Source organism: Camellia sinensis, chromosome 4 (assembly GCF_055761805.1).
Source record: "Camellia sinensis isolate YWXY chromosome 4, ASM5576180v1, whole genome shotgun sequence".
Taxonomy (NCBI): Eukaryota; Viridiplantae; Streptophyta; class Magnoliopsida; order Ericales; family Theaceae; genus Camellia; species Camellia sinensis.
Window position 1 is genome coordinate 33,620,579 of NC_138964.1, and position 20,968 is coordinate 33,641,546.

The 20,968-nt window shown below is 36.3% G+C and overlaps 1 protein-coding gene across 1 annotated transcript; it reads left to right on the top strand.

The window, feature by feature from the left end:
* Positions 1 to 516: 516 nt before the first annotated feature.
* On the top strand, positions 517 to 9,195 carry LOC114266692 (GDSL esterase/lipase At5g14450-like). The gene is made up of 8 exons (XM_082923177.1): positions 517 to 758; positions 907 to 1,101; positions 1,221 to 1,375; positions 1,468 to 1,741; positions 2,434 to 2,642; positions 6,053 to 6,179; positions 7,968 to 8,053; positions 8,629 to 9,195. The coding sequence occupies exons 1-8, from the start codon at positions 527 to 529 to the stop codon at positions 9,193 to 9,195; spliced, it is 1,845 nt and encodes a 614-aa protein (XP_082779303.1). The 5' UTR covers positions 517 to 526.
* Positions 9,196 to 20,968: the final 11,773 nt, after the last annotated feature.

Below are 20,968 nucleotides of genomic sequence, written 5' to 3' on the forward strand. Positions count from 1 at the left end.
TGACACTTTTAGGATGTAAGGCTCGGGTCTAACTTATATGAAGAAGAGTTTAATACTTTTTATGGTGGTGGTTTATTTCTCCTCATTATGGGGTTGTATGTAGTTAGTGGTTGTTGGGCTTTGGAATTGGGTTTGGTGGACTTGGTATATTGGTTGTGTTAAGTTTTGTTGAATTTCTTGCTAATGTAGGCTAGTAATCCATTTGATAATGTAAATATTTATTATAATTGTAATTACTCTTTCATTTATCGATAAAAAAAATATAAAAAAAAAGAAGCTATGTGATTCATGAAATTAATATAACCGGTAAAAAGTCTTCCCTCTAGGTAGAAGGCTTTACATCTTTAGAAACGTAAGTGAACATCTAACATTTATAGATGGTAACTTCCTAAAACATTGCTAAATTAACATGTATAGAAACCATATTCACAGTCATGTTTACAGAATCTGAAGATCAAAAATAAAAACATTTACTTGTATGAATATGAATGAGGGTTGCTCAAAAAAAAAAATGGAGTGTGGCAAAATGTTGGCTATTGCAATGTTTGTTTCGTCGGTTGTGATTGTTGTTGGAGGAACTAAGGTAAAGAGTTTGCCTCCATGTAATTTTCCAGCAATCTACAATTTTGGCGACTCAAATTCAGACACTGGCGGTTTCGCAGCAGCATTTGGAGTTACGGGATTACCATATGGTAAAACTTTCTTTGGAAAGCCATCAGGAAGAGCTTCTGATGGGCGTCTCCTTATTGATTTTATAGGTAAAAAACTAAAGAGAACTCCACTGAGAAAATTGAATAATTTTGTCATTGCTAAAATGAATTGCTTTGTATGGCCTCTTAGGTTATAAATTGATGTTGTATTTATGTGATATGAAATGGCTCATTTTTAGTTTTATGATGCATGCAGCTGAGCAATTGGGACTACCATATTTGAGTGCATACTTGAATTCAATTGGAACAAATTACAGTCACGGTGCCAATTTTGCATTTGGAGGTGCATCTATTAGGCAAATGCATGATCAACTTAACCCCTTTTATCTCCGCCTCCTGACCACACAATATGCTCAATTCAAGGCTCGAGTCACTGGTCTTTACAACCGAGGTCATTCCAATCAATTATTTTTAATTTTTCCAAAACAAAAATGTTTGATCTAAATAAAATTCACCAAATTCACCTTCATTTTTACTCACAAGATAGTTTTGTTTTACGATCATTATCAGGCAAAAACACGAGCAGACTCCCGAGGCTTGAAGACTTCTCTAAAGCTATTTATACCTATGAGATTGGGCTGAATGATGTTATCAGGGCAATGTTTGTTCTCAATTCCCACAAACAAATACCGGATATTCTTAATCAATTTGCTCAAGCAATTCGTGTATGTAGTTGTACTCTTTTTTCAATAAATTAATTTGCAATTAATTTTTGAATAATAATAATGTCTATTGTGTGATATATGTTTTGTGACAGGACTTGTATAAACTAGGGGCAAGGACATTTTGGATACTTAATATGGGCCCAATTGGTTGCTTGCCAATAAACCTAAATTATATCTTGAATCGAACGGAGGAATCTTTTGATCAGAATGGTTGCAACAATAGGTGGAATAGAATGGCCGTGGAGTATAATAAGCAGCTTAAGAACAAATTGATCAAACTGAGAAGGAAGCTCGCAGAGGCTGCAATAACATATGTGGATGTTTATACAGCAAAATATAGACTTATCTGCAACGCAAAGAACCTTGGTAATTATCATAATGATCATTGTTGTCAAATTTCTCAATTTTTAATCATACTAGGGTTGTTTTGGATATGACTTATAAGCTGACTTTTTTCTTATTACGAAAAGACGTACAAAAAAATAAATAGGTGATATAACTCAAATAAGCCAATAAATTGGTTTTTTAGTTCATCTTATACTCTATTTTGTCTGTGTTTGTGCACCCTCTTCATTCGTTATATTTATCTCTTCTTATATGAGACGGGATTGCTAATAAGAAGGAGTGTTAACTTGATATACATTATTGAGTATATTGCCTAACAGAGGAAATATTATTTAACCTCCTAAACTATCATTCAAAAATCAATTCAACCCATATTTTTTTAATAATATCAATTTTACATTTAAACTATTTGATTTTGGATCAATTTTATCCTTACTGCTTCCGTTTATAATCAAACGGAAGTTGTTGACGTGGTACCAAAATTTTGTTTAAAATTTTGCTTTTGCTCCCTAAACTATCCCTAAAATATCAATTAGACCCCTAAACTTGAATAGTTTAAGTATAAAATTGATATTATTAAACAAAACAAAAGTTGAATTGATTTTTAAATAATAGTTTAAACGATATTTTCTCTTACCTGACAACTTAAAACTTTTAGAAAAGTTGGTAATCTCACAGTTGTTTTGTTTTGTTTTGTTTTGTTTTTTCAACAGGATTTACCAACCCTCTGAAGTATTGCATTCAGTATATTAAAAAGAAAAATGGTATCAAAGTGGAAGATGATCAATGTAATGCTTCAGCATTTATCAGTTGGGATGGCACACACTATACAGATGCTGCAAATCATTTGATTGCTAAAAGCATACTAAATGGTTCATTGTCTGATCCTCCACTTCCCATAACCCATGCATGCCATAAACATGTAACTCTGTAATTATAGCAATATATGTGTAATTAAGCAAATACTTTTCAATTCGAAAAACTAATTTTCTATTGATTAGAACATCAAAGGTTCACCAAAAAAAAGTTTTAGATGTATGACTCTTTTTTATACTTTTTATAAGATGTTCTCTTTTTATATATTATAATATTATATGATTTGATCATGAACTAGTACAAATATGAATGGAGATGTTCTCTTTTTATATATTTTAGGAAAAATTACCCATTAATTGTTCTATAAAAAAATATTACAGAATCATGAAAAAAATTATAATTATAATTATTAATGTATATAAAGTTTATCACTTATTTGTAAATTTTTTTTTTTTTTTTTTTTTTTTTTTTTTTCAAGAAACTTACATTGATTTGAAGTACCCACCATATTTTAATATATGATTTGAGCATGCACTAGTAAAATATGACCAGTAGATTCAACGATTATGAAGAATGACATAATCATAATAAATGAAAATGACCTCGCACTACACACTATAAATGGTGCTATACAACAATTAGGCCAAATGTTCCGGTTGACAGAGAATGAAACAAGAAAATTATTTAATTTAATTGAGTATATAACTATTAACAAAGCAAAATGATTAACAAGAATAATTCATTTAGCCATTTTGAAGCACAATATTTGGTTTGATTGGATGTGCTTGAGCTTTTCACCAACATTCAAATACAGAGCAAGAAGACAACATAAAAGAATCAATCTCTTGTTCAGAATCACGTATGTAGAGCACATCAATCAATCAATCAATCAATAATTTTCTTCTTAACAAATTGTTAAGATTTGTTAAGCATGAATTTCTGTTAATTAATTATGAGGCCAATCTGACAATCAACTTGTTACCATTTACATTCATTGTGTAAGAGTAATAACAATAAAACAACTTCATCAGGACATAATGCTGCTATTTTTAAAAATACTCCTTTTGTTCATAAAGGATTTACCTTATATTTGACATGTTAGCCCATGTCCAACACAGCACCAAATCCATCACCAAATTTAAATTTGGTGAAAAAGTTCCTTTTTTGCTGCTCCAATGGTTTCATCAAACTTATTTCAAATTGAGAATATCAAAAATGTTTCACCAAACTGAGGATGCTTTGTATCTTTTTATCAAGTTACTGTTTATTACGGTTGTATTTTCACCACCAGATATCCCCCGGATGTCCCTCGAATGTCCTCTCGGATAACCACCTCAAGGCAAAACTTAGTGAAAATTCTACACTAACCAATCAACCTCCCAATCAACCCCCCAAAAATGACTCCTCAATTGGAGTCATAGCAGCAATTACCCTTTTCCTTGAGTGGTATTGGAAGCTTCTTCATAGCAGCGGTTACAGGGGTTAGGGGCATTAGCTTGAACATCACTACCTTGGGCATTTTCATTGACAATGGGAGAAGGATAATCCATTATATAGAACCAAAATACAAATAAATAAATAATCAGAAAATCAAAGTGCTAAAATTCAAAAAAACAATGGTAATAGATGTACAAATTCAAAGGGCATGCATAATAGTAATTATATTTCACCCCAAAAAACAAGAAAACCATATGAAAATGATGAGGTTTTTTTTTTTTTTTTTTCTTTCCATTTTATTCAACAAACTAGTTTTTTATTTCTTTGAAAAAAAAAAAGTAGCAGAATTTGAAAACCAAACCAACGACGATGGGGCATTGGAAACACAGAAGGGCAGCAGCTGTTATCGAATCCAAATGGTTTTAGGAATTAATAAGCTATGACCAAATCAACGACGGGGCATTGGAAACAAAGTAGGGCAGCAACTCATAAGCTGTTAACAAAGTCCTCTCTGAAATAATAATATTATACATATGGCATTTAGAAAATGGAGAGAATTGGAACAATTTGATTCTATTATACATAATTAGGATTCAAAACGAGCATGGAATTTTCATTTCCATAGGATTTCTATAGTATATGGCAAATTTATTTGGGACAAAAGGTTTCGTGAAGTAGTTTTTTTTAGTGATCTTTATTTGCGGGAATGCCTGGGTTTAGTATTTGCGGGAATGCCAAGTTAATTTTCTTTTCGTTTTTTATGTGCTTTTTAGCCTGCGTTTAGTTTTATTTATTTATTTTGTTTTTTGTTTCTTTGGGATAATAAACAGTGAATGCATGCTTTATTTCATTCTTTCCTCCAATCTTTTTTATCACACTCCAATTTTAGGCAAAAATTAATATTTGGTTGCGATGCTTATTTTTCATTGCCTATAAATATAATATAGTTTTTATTCGTAAGTATCAAGTATGTCATTGTATCAGACACTTCAGATGCAAGATAATTTTGTGTTTTCAGGCTCGTCCTCGGTCTGATGTTGTTAAAAGCTTAAAAAATAGAATATTAGTGAACCTTCTAGGTATGGGAGCTGCTATCCTTGGAATGCAAGCCACGGTAGGATTGTTGGTTGCAAAAGCTTTAACTTCTTTAGCCACTCCTTATTACCAGGGCATCTCACTTGGCTACCGCCCTATGAAAGCTCTTGATCGAAGAGAAGATTATCATTTTGGTCACTAATGTTGTTTCTTGTTCCGTTGTAAAAATTTTACATTGGGCGGTCGACCGCCTGATTGTCCGCTCATTCGACCAGTGATTTGATGAAAAGCCAAATCCTTCTGTTGGAGTAGGCGATATCAAAGAGAGTTTTTACTCAAATTTGGTGAAAAAAGTAATGCACCATTGGAGATGCCCTTAGAGATTCCCTAATTAGTTTGAGTAATATACTTTAAATATTTCTAACATGGTATTAAAATAGGTCTTTAGTGGGTTCTTCCAACCCCTCCCTCCCTTGCAAACTGTTAGTTTTTTGTAATTGGCAATCTCGTTTGACAAAATTTCTTTTAGTTGTAATTTTATTCGATCTTTTATTTTAGTGAGGCTATGAATATTTAGATGTGAATCCAACCCGAATTGTGCCTATGCAGAGGAGTTTGTGATCTTAATCCTTTCATGTTTACCACTTCGCTAACTAAGTACGGGGATCGAGCGCTTGAACTTTTGGGAAGAAAGTTTTACCGCTCAAGCAGTGAAAGTTGCGCTCTAACGGTCATCCTATATGTTTCGCACCACCTTTAGTCACACCGCTCGAGCGGTCTACGTAATCCTATTTTCTATAAAGTGCGTTGTTCGTTGTTTCTACGGTTTGTGCCGTCTAGATTTTCAGAGAGGAACAAGATACAAAATTTTTTATATTGGAGGGTGCTTTATGAGTGTTTCCTTGATGATTTAAGAGTGATCAATGAATCTGCGAACTTCATATCAACGTCATCAAGGGTTTTTTTTTTCCCCTTATTCACAAAAGAGAGTTGTTCTTCGGTGGATTCCGAGGAACTTGAGCCTGAATCTTTGGTGGATTCCAGAGTGGCTCATCATCGTGGATTGGACATCAGCGTTATGGATTCAACGTTGGACAAGACAATTCTGAGGTGAAAACGGTGTTGGAAGAGGCATATTGGGGTCTGTTCAATTCAGGCGCGGATTCACTAGGTAATTGAGAGTGCACTTATGTAATTCTTTTTTTGTCTTCTTCATGGATTGTTTTGTGGCTTTGGCTCAGGGTTTTTTTTTTTTTTTTTTAATCACAATTGGAGGCATTCCAATTGTGATTTTTTCATGTTAAATTGTTGTGTCAATTTATGTTTTATTGTTTGATTGGGATTGTCATTCGTTATACAAAATTGAAACATAATCACAAATCAATATCTTGGGTTTTTATATTTTTCAAACTACATTCCTTCTAAAACCCTAACATTTAAAAATGTTGATAAAATATTTGGGGTCCTTAACATTACTCTATCCCAACAATCACCCACCCTCGTGACCTCATCTTATAGCCGTCTAACATGTGAGAGATATAGGGTTTTAAAAGGAAGGTGGGTGACTGCTGGGATATAGTAATGCTAGGGATCCCAAATGTTTTATCAACATTTCTACCAAATGTCTCAAATGGGTGTGGGACTCACATAGTATGAGTCTCACACCTATGTGAGAAATATGAGACATGGTGTAGATCCCTAGCATTTTTTGCTGAGATAAGGTTGGAGGGTAGATGTAAATGAGTTAAGGGTGGCAATTAGAGGTGGGTTAGGGTTGAGAGTGTAAGCAATGGTTTGGAAAAAATTGATTTTTCTTAAATTTTGGTCTATTTTTTGAGTGGAACCCATGCGCCAAAGTTGGTGAGTCTATGTGGCATTACGTTTTTTTGCAGCGTAATGACTCACGTCGTATATTTGATTACTCAAAACAATTATCGGATGAATGGGAAATCAATACCAAAATGAGCTTCATGAAAATGGTGTTTTGGTGAAATTTCCATAAATGATGGAGATAAGGTTTGTCCCACATTGCTTTAGTGGGCAAACTTGGTGTGGGCTTATAAGCCTTGGGTTTGCATCTTGGGAAGGACCCTAAGGGGTACCCAAGTTTTGTGGAAGGGTGAAATTATGGACAAAGTGATTTAGACCCATTGGACCCAAAACAAATACATATCCGTCCGTTCGTCCTAGCGATGCTAGGCTTGGGCGTGGGTGCATGGTGTGAGGTTAGGTTGGGTTTGTTCGGCCCAATGCTTATCTTTTTTGGGCCAAAATTATTTGAATTTTATTTTTTCTAAAAGTATTGGTCCAATGCACCTATTCATCCAACCCGAACAGGTTCTTACTTGTTTAAATTCAACCCAACCAAGTTTTTTCTATTCAAATATGTTTGAACAGGTTTTTACCTATTCAACTCTGTCTCGAACAGGTTTTTTACCTATTAAAGTCTGTTCTGAAAAGCCACCAAATCTCTTATAAATAGACAAGTCCTCCATTTGGTTTTTTCATCCAATTTTCATTCTTCTTTTCTGTTAGTGTGCTCATTGGGCAATTAGTTAGTAGTGTTGTTACTAGTTGTCATTGATCATTTCATCCTAGGAGATTGACGTCCAATATCTGTGAGCACCCTATAGAGGACGAATCTGTCTTAAGGACATACTGTAAATGTGTAGTGTACTGTTTTGTTTCATTATGTTTTCCTTTCCAGATTTTGTTTTGTTTCTGTAACAAAATAAGAATATGTTTTCTTGTTTTTATTTTCTTTATATTCTATTTTGATTTTTCGTAATAAACAGACTCTCTCCTTTCTTAATTCTTTCTTAGAATACAGTGGAGATTGTCTAACAATCTTAAGACATATTCGCTTATTCATTGTATTCATAATTCTGATTTTCGTTTCTAGTTTCTATAATGAGAAAATTGTATTTCTTCTAATTTGTTTTTTGATTTTTGTAATCAGATTTGATGGCTACTGAAACTAGTATACCAAATCCGATTGTGACACCAACACTGGTGGTTGCGCAGAACCCTGTTCAAATGCCTGTGGTACCTGTGAACCATGGAGAGAAACTGAAAAATTTAATGATACAGAGTTTAAGAGATGGCAACAGAAAATGCTATTCTATCTGACAACTCTCAATCTTGCCCGATTTCTCCATGAAAATGCTTAAGTACTTAAAGAGGATGAAAGTGATTGGCAAGTTGTTACTGCAGTGGATGCGTGGAAGCATTCTGATTTTCTTTGCAGAAATTACATCTTCAATGGCCTAGACAACATGCTGTATAATGTTTACAGCCCTCTGAAAACAGCAAAAGAATTGTGGGATTCTTTGAAGAAGACAGAGGATGTCGGCACAAAGAAATTTGTTGTTGGTAAATTTCTGAAGTTTGTTATAGTAGACTCTCAAACAGTTATTTTTCAATTTCAAAGTCTTTAATTAATTTTGCATGATATTCATGCCGAGGGTATGTCTCTTATTGAGTCTTTCCAAGTAGCTTCCATAGTGGAAAAATTACCACCGACTTGGAAAGATTTCAAAAATTATTTAAAACATAAACGCAAAGAGATGACCGTAGATGAACTTATTGTAAGACTGAGAATTGAGGAAGATAACTGTAAGGCTGAAAAGAAAAATGATAAAAATCCTATTGAGTTGAAGGCTAATGTGGTTGAGCAAGTGCATAAACCACATAACAACAAAACAAAGTATGCTAGAGATGGCCCTAAACAAGGCGACTACAATGGCAATAAAAAGTTCAAAGGAAAATGCCATAATGGTGGCAAGACTGGACATCGTGCCTCTGAATACCAACGGCCTAAGAAGGATTGCGGAAGTACAAGCAAAAAGACTACCAATCAAGTCAATGTGATAGAACTAGAATACATTTTTGATGGGGTAATTAAAATTAATCTCTCTAATGTGGTGTCTGAGGTTAATTTGGTTAGAAATCCCAAGGAGTGGTGGGTCGACATTGGGGCAACTCGACACATATGCGTGGATAGAAAGATGTTCACTACTTATAAAGAGGCTACAAATGGTGAACACTTGTTCATGGAAAATTTATCTACTTTTGCTGTGGTTGGACAAGAGAAAGTTATCTTGAAGATGATCTCGAGGAAGGAACTTACCCTCAACAACGTGCTGCATGTACCAAACATCCAGAAGAATTTAGTTTTGGTTATTTAAAAATTGTCTTAAGCTTGTATTTGAATATGATAAGTTTGTATTAACAAAGAGTGGTATGTATGTGGGTAAGAGATACATGAGCGATGGTCTCTTCAAGTTGAATGTAATGACTATTGTACCAAAATCTGTTATTAATAAGAATAACACATCTTTTGCTTATATTCTTGAGTCAAATTTATGGCACGGTAGATTAAGACATGTGAATTTTGATGCTTTGCGTAAACTAATTGGTTTGGATTATATACCAGAGCTTGAAATTGATTCTAATCACAAATGTGAGATATGTGTAGAAGCAAAACTAACTAAAGCTCTATTTAAATCAATTGAAAGAAAAATCAAACCTTTAGAATTAATTTATACTAATGTGTGTGATCTTAAATTTGTTCAAACTACAGAAGGCAAAAAGTATCTCATAATATTTATCGATAATTGCACAAGATATTATTATGTATATTTACTTAGGAGTAAAAATGAAGCCTTGGCAATGTTTGAACTCTACAAAATGGAAGTTGAAAATCAACTTAATAAAACCATTAAAATGATTAGAAGTGTGGTGAATATGATGCACCTTTAAATGAATTTTGTGCATAATATGGCATTATTCACCAAACTACAGCACATTATTCCCCACAGCAAAATGGAATTGCTGAAAGGAAGAATATAACCCTTAAAGAAATGATGAATGCCATGTTACTAAATTCAGGCTTGCCGCAGAACTTGTGGGGAAAAGCAATTTTGTCTGCTAATTATGTACTCAATAGGATACCTCGCAAGAAATTAGCAGCACTCCTTATGAATTGTGAAAAGATCGACCACATTCCTACAAGAATAACATCCATGCGCATGCTTATTGATATAGTAACACTATATAATCTTAAGATATATCAAATGAATGTTAAGACAGCCTTTTAAAATGGGGATTTACATGAAACAACCCGAAGGGTTTGTAGTACCAGGAAAAGAAAATGAAGTGTGTTAGCTTGTAAAATCTCTCTATGGATTGAAACAAGCTCCTAAGCAATGGCATGAGAAATTTGATCATGCTATGCTAACTAATGAATTCAAGATAAACGAATGTGACAAATGTGTCTATGTTAAAAATACTAACAAAGGATATGTCATAGTTTGTCTTTATATGGATGACATGCTCATAATTGGTAGTAGTCATAATATGATCAAATCAACCAAGAAAATGCCGAACAAATTATTTGATATGAAAGATATGGGAGTAGCATATGTTATTTTAGGAATGGAAATTACTAGAACATCTAACGGATATGCTTTGTCTCAATCACATTATATTGATAAAATTTTGGGTAAATATATCAAGGATGTAACAAGAACACCCATAGACATCAGTCTTTATTTATTGAAAAATAAAGGTGATGTGGTGGCTCAGTTAAAATACTCCCAAATCATTGGAAGCCTAATGTACCTAATGAATTGCACTCGTCCTAATATAGCTTATGTTGTTAATAAATTGAATAAGTACATTAGTAACTCCGGAGAAGACTATTGGAAAGCGATCATTCGGGTTCTTAATCTAAGATTTACTCGTGATCATGGTTTGAACTTTACTTGATATCCTGCAGTATTAGAAGGATATTGTGATGCCAATTGGATATCTGAGACTAAAGATTCAAATCTACTAGTGGATGTTTTTTTGCTTGGGGGGTGCTGCTGTTTCTTGGAAATCCATGAAACAAATGTGCATCACACGATCCATAATGGAATCTGAGTTAATTGCTTTAGACAAAGCATGAGAAGAAGCCGAATGGCTTCGTCACTTCTTAGAAGACATTCCAATGTGGCCAAAACCTATGCCAATTATTTGCATTCATTGTGATAGTCAATCTGCAATAGGCAGGACATAGAGTCATATGTATAATGATAAGTCACAACATATTTGTCATCAACATAATACCGTGAGGCAATTACTCTCAAGTGGAATAATCTCAATAGATTATATAAAATCTAAAGAGAATATTGCGGATCCGTTAACAAAAGATTTAACAAAAGAGCAAGTGTATAGCTCACCAAAGGGAATGGAATTAAAGTCTATTACATAAAAGTCATCATAATGGTAACCCTACTTAGATGGCTAGAGATCTCAAGAACTATGTTCAAAGGGACAACTAAGTTATGTGTGGCTCGCCAGAAATCACTAAGGTATTAAATTCCCTATCCATTCTTATGATGAGAGTGATATCTGCAACATGTGTTATATGTAGGGGACTAAGGGTAAGCGTTGCTTTTACTGATTACTTATATCTTGACATGGGAATAGAAAGTTAAGATAAGTATAAAGGATATTCTCAATAAGAATCACCTATATGAGTGTCGAACTGGGGCCGATTCTATGAGAATAAATAGGCTAAATTCTCTAGAGCACTCATGAATAACCAGGAATGTTCAGGGCCAAAATGAACACAATCGTGAGAACCACGATGTGCCAAAAGATATTTTGTGTGAAATCTATTGTCTTGGCTTACACTGACGGCTAAACAATTTAAGGCATCGCGTCCGTTGGTTGGCTAATAAGTCCGATAGGTTATCACTAGGGAAGGTTCAAGGCCGAAAGCTACCTATCCTGATGCAAGATATTTTCGATTTATACTTTATCGACAAATTTTGCATATTGTTGCATTTCCGTTGCCATCAAATTCCATTCATGTAGAAGATTATAAGAAATGGTTTGAAAAAATAGATTTTTCTTAAACTTTGGTCTATTTTTTTAGTGGGATCCATGTACCGAAGTTGATGGATCTATATGGCAACGCGCTTTTTGCCGCGTAACGATTCACGTCGTATATTTGATTGCTCAAAACCATTATCGGGTGAATGGAAAATCGATGCCAAAATGAGCTCCATGAAAATGGTGTTTTGGTGAAATTTCCATAAAGGATGGAGATAACGTATGTCCCACATTGCTTTAGTGGGCAAACTTGGTGTAGGTTTATAAGCCTTGGGTTTGCATCTTGGGGAGAGCCCCACGGGGTACCCAAGTTTTGAGGAAGGGTGAGGTTATAAGCAAAGTGAGATAAACCCATTAGATCCAAAACAAACACATACGCGCACCGCCGCTACTGTCCGGTCGGACAGGCTGGGCTAGGCTTGGGCTCGGGTGCATTGTGTGAGGTTGGGTTGCGCTTGTTTGGCCCAATGCTTATCTTTTTTGGGCCAAAAACATTTGGATTTTATTTTTTCTAAAAGTAAATTCTTACCGTTTGGAAGTTGAATTTCGGTTTGAAATTCAAAATTAATTCCGAATTGACCCTAAGGTTTCTAAACGTTGACAGTTTGGTCCAATGCACCTATTCCTTCAAATCGAACAGGTTTTTACCTGTTTAAATTCAACTCAAACAGGTTTTTTTTGTTCAAATATATCCGAACAGGTTTTTACCTATTTAACTCTGTCCCGAACAAGTTTTTGACTTGTTGAAGTCTGTTTTGAAAAACTACCAGTTCTCCTATAAATAGACAAGTCATCAATTTGGTTTTTTCATCCAATTTTTGTTCTTTTTTTTTTTCCTAGTTTTGTTTCCTGCATTTTGCTACATTAATTTTCAGTAAGAAAGAGCATAAACACAGAGTGTGTTCGCTGAGCGATTAGTTGGTAGTGCTGCTACTAGTTATCGTTGACCATTTCATCTTGGGAGATTGACGTCCAATATCTGTGAGCACCCTAGAGAGTATGAATCTGTTTTAAGAATACAATGTTGAACACTGGACTTCTTCAAAATTTCTGAGAAGATAATACTGTAAGTGTGTAGTTTACTATCTTGTTATATTATTTTTTCCTTTCCAAATTCTATTTTGTTTATGTAACAAAATAAGAATCTGTTTTCTTTTTTTTTTCTTTTTTTTTCTATTTTGATTTTTCGTAATCAAACAGACTCTCATTTCTTAATTCTTTCTTAGAATACAGTGAAAATTGTCTAACAGATAGCGATAGTGAAAGTTGGGTATTGGCGAAGGGAGTCAGGGAAGTGGTTGAGGTGGCTGGCAAAGGTAGTCTCGGCAGCCAAAAAACCAGAAGATGGTGAAATGGATTTTATAATTTTGTTCTTCTTGGTAATTTAACTAAGTTATAAAATAATATTAAAAATATAGAAAGTATAGTGTCCAACAATTTTTATGGTGTGCATTTAAAGGCTTCCTATGTATTGTGTTGCCTTGGCTAGGAATCCTATATCCCATTATAAATTGGAATACAAAAATTTCAAAATGTGAACTTACAGGATGTGATTTAGTCCAAAAAAATGGAAAAAGTAAATATTACTCATATGTTTACATGATTTTTTTTTTCTTTTAGGATGGAAATAAATTTTGAAAAATTAAATTTATTTTTGTAACTTTATTTTTAGGAAATTAATTTCAAAATTTTCACACAAAAAAGAAAAAGAAAAAGAAAAAGAAAATGATTACAAATTGTAAAAATTCAACCAAACAGAATAGATTCCATCAGTGAATAAAATGGGACTCAAAATTTAGAGATTGAAATCGCATATCTCGCCATGGCTTACATAATTACATTAGTAACCAAATAATCAAATAAATTTTGTATCACTGCTTTTAAAGCTAGTGGCTGAGCTAAGAGGGATCAAAGTGAAATTCAAAACAATTATAGGGACTAGTGTAATTTATTTATTAATTTAGTGGTTCATATAATTTGTTTTGAATTTCACTTTGATCCTTATAATTTTTCACATTATGTTTTTTTGGTTCAAAATATTAACAACAAATGACATAAGGACCATATTGAAGCAAAATAAACTAGAGGAATTAATGAGGCGTAATTTACCCTACATTCACACACACACAAAAGCCAATAATAAATTAACAGGCATTATCGGAAAGGTAGACCTATGGTGATTTCGTAATAAAATAAACAATTAAATAGTGTAAATTATAAGCATTTTTTTAAAATAATTTTAAAAAAATAGCAAATTACAAACATACTTCTTGAGATTAGTTTAAAAAACGGATTATCTCTTATGGTTTGAAAAATTAGGAATATTTCATTTTCATAATTTTTTTATTTAAAAGAATTAACTTAAAAAATAAAAATTTTCACTGTTGTCTTACACAATAATAAAATTACATAAATTATAAATTGATATAAACTTTTGAAATTATTAAAAACTGTTAATTGACTTAATAATTTATTAATAAAATGAGTTATTTATTATGAAATTAAAAACTTTAAGGAGTGAGATGTAATTTTCAAAATTATATGAGATAATTTATATTTTAAACAAATTTCAAGAAATATATTTGTAATTTACCTAAAAAAAAAAAAAAAGGAATGTATTTGTAATTTACCCCAAAAAATGGGAGTACATGTTCTAATGTAGGAGGGGCAAATTGAACTATTATTTTACAAACCTATACTAAAACATAAATTTCTCTCCTGGGCCCATGCTAAAATCCCTTCTGGAAGCTCTACAAAGCAAGTTGTTATGTGTTCGATTATCTACAAACAATCTCTACTTATACAAATTTGATTTTAAGATTTTAAAAAGTTATAATAAATTATAAAGAACTGGGTTCATAAATTTAATTTTAAATTTTTTTTGGGTAAAAAATTCAGAATTTAAAATATATTATTCATAGAGATAAGTTGTTACAAAATAACCAAACTACCATGTGTATATTGTTTTCCAAACAAAACCCTAATCAAACCCCTCTTTCTTCCACCTCCTCTCTTTCCTATCTCCTCTCTCCTCTTCACCATGCCGAACATAACCTCTTCAACGAAGCTGCCGCCCCTTCCTCACTGCGCAACTTCAAGCTCCTCTGCCAGACCACCGCATACTCTCTTCGTCGTCGCAATCGACGACGTAGCCATCACCACATCCAAGATCTACCGTCAGTAGTGTCGAGCTAGTCTCACCGGCAAAACATAGGGTACGATGGATGGTTGTAGCAATGGTGGTTGAGTTGTCTTTACTGGATCTCCACTAGATCTGCATCTCCGAGCAGAGTGAAGAAGTACCACTGTAGCCCCTACCTACTTCTCTCTTTCTTCTCTGTGTTGTTTTTGGATTTCTTCAACTTATGGAAATTCAGTGGTGAGACCTCTAGTTTGGGTGGTGTACGCGGAGGAAATATTTGTCGCTCTCCGTACTCCTTGGGTCCAAGCTCTATGTCGCTCCGAACAGAGTCGTTCAACTTGAGAACAAAATGACGGTAAGTTACCCAGCAAGTGTGCGACCGAAAAACCGCTCCGACGATCAAATTAGCACACTTGGAGAAGATAAGAGAGAGAAAGAGAGAGAGAGAGAGAGGAGACAAAAGACAGGTAGCTCCGATAACAAGAATTCCAAACCAGTTGCATGGTAGTGTCGCATGGTTTATATACTCTTTGCACACACTACTTTGCTCGACCTTCCTTGGACACGAGGATGTACTTCTCTCTTGATTCTCTACACGTGTAAGTGTGAATACTGCCAAACAACATCAAAATAGCCTAACGGTATTGAAGCATACGGATGGCGAAATCTCTTTTCTACGATTTGATTAGGCTACTTGGAAATTCCCACCGAGGTATGGATAGCCCGATGTGTCCCAACCAAATCTTGATTAACCCTTAAGGCCAAGCTTATTGACCAGCTCGGTTCGCCTGACGGTTTACTCAAGCCACGTCCGTTCGTCGAGGTAAACCACGTGTGATCTCGGTGCATAGCAGGAGCATCTAGCCTGATCAAAGGCACGATTACAACTAGCTTGGGTCACGACCCGAGCCTAATAACTAGCCTAGTTTAACTTCCAACTCTCAAGCCACCCTTATTGTGTGATCCAAGACCTCGGCCCAAATTTCGCTGAGCTACGCCAGCTCGATTGCATAACCCAACTCATGGCCCATGTCACAACTAGCTCGGTCTGTTTTCCCGGCACAAACTCCCCTCTCCATTGCCCCTTAGTTCCATCCACACTTGTGTGATTGGAATTATATTCCCTGGCCGAGCTAGAGTCTACACTCGGTCGCCCACTTTGCTCGGTTCGTTGGCTCTTCGTCTGCACAGTTATCCTTCCCAAGTCTGACATAGGTCTTATCATAGACACGTATCACTTCCCTACTGGGCCTGTACGAATATCCTAGCTGCCACGCACTGTCTTTACAAATTCAAATCTTGGCACCTCTTCAAATCTTACATATGTAACCCTCATGTTCAATTCTTTCCTTACTGTTCACCGTTTTCTCCGACGATAGCCTAAAGAACTAGAACCCCCTTCTTTGCTCTGTTGGGTTTCTTACTCAAATCGAAGTGCCCCCCCCCCCAATGGATATAGCTTCCTCATCGCCGTTAGAACAGATTTTGCAGATTGGAACGTCGATTTAAGCCTTCATCTATAAGTTTTCTCTATCCGTTAGCATTCTTCATTGTTCTTCATGTTCTTGTGTCCCAACTCTTCATATTCACACACACAACATGATAAAAACATCTAAGCGCCGTTAAAAACTTGATTAGGTAAAGGTTTAGAACTGCTCCCAGTATTAAATGGTTCTAAGTCGTTAATTTCCTATCGAACTGTTCATCCTCTGGGTTGAACACGGATGGTTTTGGGACTAACCAAGAAAAAATTCACCTTTTGATCTAAAAGTGAGACCTGGCCGCGAACGCCTGGTGACCAGCACTCCGAACAAAGATCTTCATGATGATAACTTTTTCTAGGTGACTGGGAACTACAAAACTGCCGATGTACCCGGTTGGTACATCCATAAAAAAGAGGGATCAGCAAGTAAGTCGAGTTTACTGTCTGGTCAAATTACTATGTTGTGATGCGCCAAGCTAACAACCTTCGTTTTAGTAGAAGTCACCAAGCTGCAAGCTTTATATTCCAATCCCAACGAGGACACCGTTAGGACTGTGTTGAGATACAAGCACCGCAGCTGCCATGAACTCCTTGCTTACATGCCGAGCTACTGTTACACAACAAAGGAAGAGCAAGATTATGGATTTTTTACGAGAACCTTCACCTTCACCAGATCCAACTCTCCCCGGTGTCCCCCTAATTCGATTGAGCGAGGAAGAAGATAAGGTGAAAAGCAACCGCATTAAGAATCTCATCACTGCCACTTCGTCCGATCTGCTGACAAACACACAGCCCCCATCCTCCGCTGGTCAAAATGCTGAAATCGTGTTAGCTTTAGGCTCAAACACTCAATCAACTAGCGTAAAGTCACGTTGGGCTGGCAAGAGGGCCCGCGCGACTGATCCTTTCGTCAAGCTTGTCGTCAAGCTGAGCACCGAGCAAGAAGTTCAAGTTGAGACCACACCTGCTTGGGAGTCGAAGCTCAAGTACCATAGTAATGGGATCCTGGTCAACGTTTTTATTTTTGGGGACAAAGAACATCTTCTGCCTGTTGATTTGACCAAGGTTTTGCTCTTGCTGGGTGATATGACTAGGAGTGACCATGTCCCAGACACCCAAATGGTCAAATCCTCGGTGAAGTCCATGACAAGGGTATGATCTTTCAAAATTTCAACTGTTTACTTAGCTTGACTTATTTGCTTGCTCTCACCATTTCTTGTTCTCTTATAAGCAATCTGAAAGACCCACCTCATTGTGGATCGAGTTATCAAATTACGGCAGAAGGTGGTTGACCTTACGGGGGCAGGGAAGCACGTAGAGGCCAAGTTAGGGCGAGCTACAGCTTCACTCGAAATAGCCAATGCCGATAACGCCAAACTCCTTGGCCAGTTCGGTAGCTCTAAGAAAGAAATGAAGCTGAGGAAAAAAAAGGATGAGGCAGAGAAGGAGGCCGAGGACCGCGGTTTTAAGGATGCCGAAGAAAGCAACACCAAGCAAGTGGAAGCCATTAAAGACATCTTCTTTCAATCCGGTTGGAAGGTTGCCTGTGAAAAGCTTGGTCATGGGTCTTCGACCGAAGTATTCAATACTCTTCCCCCCCACTTCCCGCCTGATTACATGATCATTTATGCCAAATGAGTCTTCAACTCTTTGCAAGAAGAAGAGATCAAGAAGGAGAAGGCCACCCAAGAGGAGCACGGTGGGGAGAAGGAGGCTTCTGTGGCCGAGCAGGGGATGATCGGGGCGTCAGTTGAAGATGAATTTGCCAATCTGTCTCCCTTAGTTTAATCTTTGTTATTTAGACTATATTTTTTTATTTTTGAACCATGTAACCAGACTATCTGCCCAAACTCTTGTACATGAACGTTCAATCAATGGAAATTTCACAACTTTTTGTTACTTGCGAATTTGAATTATGCATTTCTATCTTTAGGTTATGCGATATATTATTGCGGCATTGAACAAAAACATTAAGTGCGGATGAGCAAAATTCAACTTGGCAAAGTGTTTTAAGACCATCATTAGGCCAAGCAAAATGAGCCCGGTGTAGAGCCTTGAATGAAGTGACTACTTGTTTCGCCGAGCAAAATTATCTCGGGAAAAGGTGATAGTCGAACAGAACTTTATTTGCCGAGCAAAATCATTCAGGTTGGTGTTGGGAAAATCATTGACTTTATTTTCCGAGCAAAATCATCACTGTAGAAGGGTCGGAGTTGAACAAAACATGAACTTAAATTGTCTAGATAAGTCATCTCAACAAGGACCATAGAGTTGAACAATTCCTCAATTGAGCTTTCCGAGCTAAGTCATCTTGGCAAGAATCATAGAGTTGAACAATTCATCAACTATGCTTGCCGAGCAAAGTCATCTCAGCAAGAATCAAAGAGTTGAACAATTCATCAATTGTGCTTATCGAGCAAAGTCGTTTTGGCAAGAATCAAGGAGTTGAACAATTCATCAACTGAGCTTGCCGAGCGAAGTTATCTCGACAAGAATCAATGAGTTGAACAATTCATTAACTGAGCTTTCCGAGCGAAGTCATCTCGGCAAGAAGCTTGGGAGCTAGTTGCCCTTTGTCTATGGTAACCCATTAGAAAACGAAAAGAAATCTGACAATTTTTCTAGTGAACTAAGCCTTTGTTTCCATTACCTAGATTTTTAACAAGATTGAAAAAATTACATCACAAAATGGAGGTGTGTACATCGAAAGTTTGAACTAAAAGTACTATAGCTTCAAATTTGTTGTGTTCCATAGGCGGGGTATGACTTGGCCGTCCAAGTCTTCCAGGTAGTATGCTCATTTTCTCGCCAAAGCGGTTATCTTATAGGGTCCCTTCTAATTCGCCCCTTGTTTCCCTTCGCCCGTCACTAGAGTGTTGCCCATCACTTTACGCAGGACCCAATCCCTAATTTTAAATTGTCTAAGGTAGGCCGTTTTGTTGTAATTCCTGGATAGTTCTTGTTGGTATGCTGCAACGTGGATCAGTGCCTTTTCTCTTCGTTCTTCTGCAAGATTCAACTCCAGGGCGATTGGTTTTGTGTTTAAGTCCGGCTCAAAGTTCTCATTTTGGATGGTGGGCATGCCAATCTCCAATGGAATGACCGCTTCCATGTTATATGCCAAGGAAAAAGACGTCTCCCCTATCGAAGGCCTTGGCGTTGTTCGGTAAGCCCAGAGAACATTCGGGAGTTCTTTGATCCATTTTCCCTTTGCTTTCTCTAGCCTTTTCTTTAGCCCGTCTAGAATGGTCTTGTTTAATGCTTCGGCTTAGCCATTCGATTGAAGATAAGCTGGCGTGGAATTATATAACTTTATCTTCAATTCCTCACAAAATCCTCTGAATAACTTTCCATCAAACTAGGTGCCGTTATGGAAGATTAAAAACTTGGGGACCCTAAATTGTGTTATCACATTCTACCAGACAAATTTCTTCACATCCTTTCCTTGATGGTCACTAGGGGTTCGGCTTCATCCCATTTAGTGAAGTAATCTGTCGTGGCTATAAAGAACTTGTGGTTACCTGGGGTGGTCAGGAGTGGCCCCACTATGTCAAACCCCTACATTGCGAACGCCCAAGGACTTTAAAAGGAAGTAGTTCTCTAACTGATTGATGAATCTGGTGCACAAACTTTTGGCACTTTTTACACTTCCTCACATACTTCTATGTGTTGACCTACATGCATGGCCACCAATATCCCTGCATGATAGCGCGATAGGCTAGCGATCTTCCACCGATGTGACTTCTGCATCTGCTTTCGTGGACCTTAAAAAGAAAGGCGTCAACTCTGCTTGAATAGATGCATTCACGAGACGGGGAAAGCCAAAACCACTTAGATTTAGCTCTGATTTTGTTTGCTTCTTTCTTGTCGGTCGGCAAAATTCTGAAGCTTATGATAGGATCCATTCAAGAAGGGCTTAACTCGACGCAGAAGACTTCCACCTTCTCAGGTTCTTCAATGCTAGGCCTTGGGAGAAATTCGATCAGGAGATAGCAGGGTGTCGACTTGTCAACCATGGAGGCCAGACTGGCTAACTCATCTGCTCAGTTGTTCCATTTGCGTCCGATTTGCTCAACTTTAATTGCTTGAAACTTCTTGAGCTCTTCCCTTACCTTGGTCTGGTATTTGGCCATTCTGTCATCCTTGTCTTCATACGCTTCGGATACTTGGTTGACAACAAGTTGAGAATCGTCGTAAACCATTAGTTCGGATGTCTTCAGCTGAAGTGCACGCTTTAGTGTTTGCAATGCCTCATGCTCAGCCTCATTGTTAGATGCTGGGAACCCAAGTGCGATTGAATGTTCTATAGTTAGACCATCTACCAAGATCATGACGCTGCCAAGTCGGGCATCATGTTTGTTTGAAACGTCATTGATGAGGAGTTTCCACATTTCTCCGATGAAAAGTTTCTAACATTCTAAGGGATCTTGAGATTTTTAGGGAGTTGGGCATT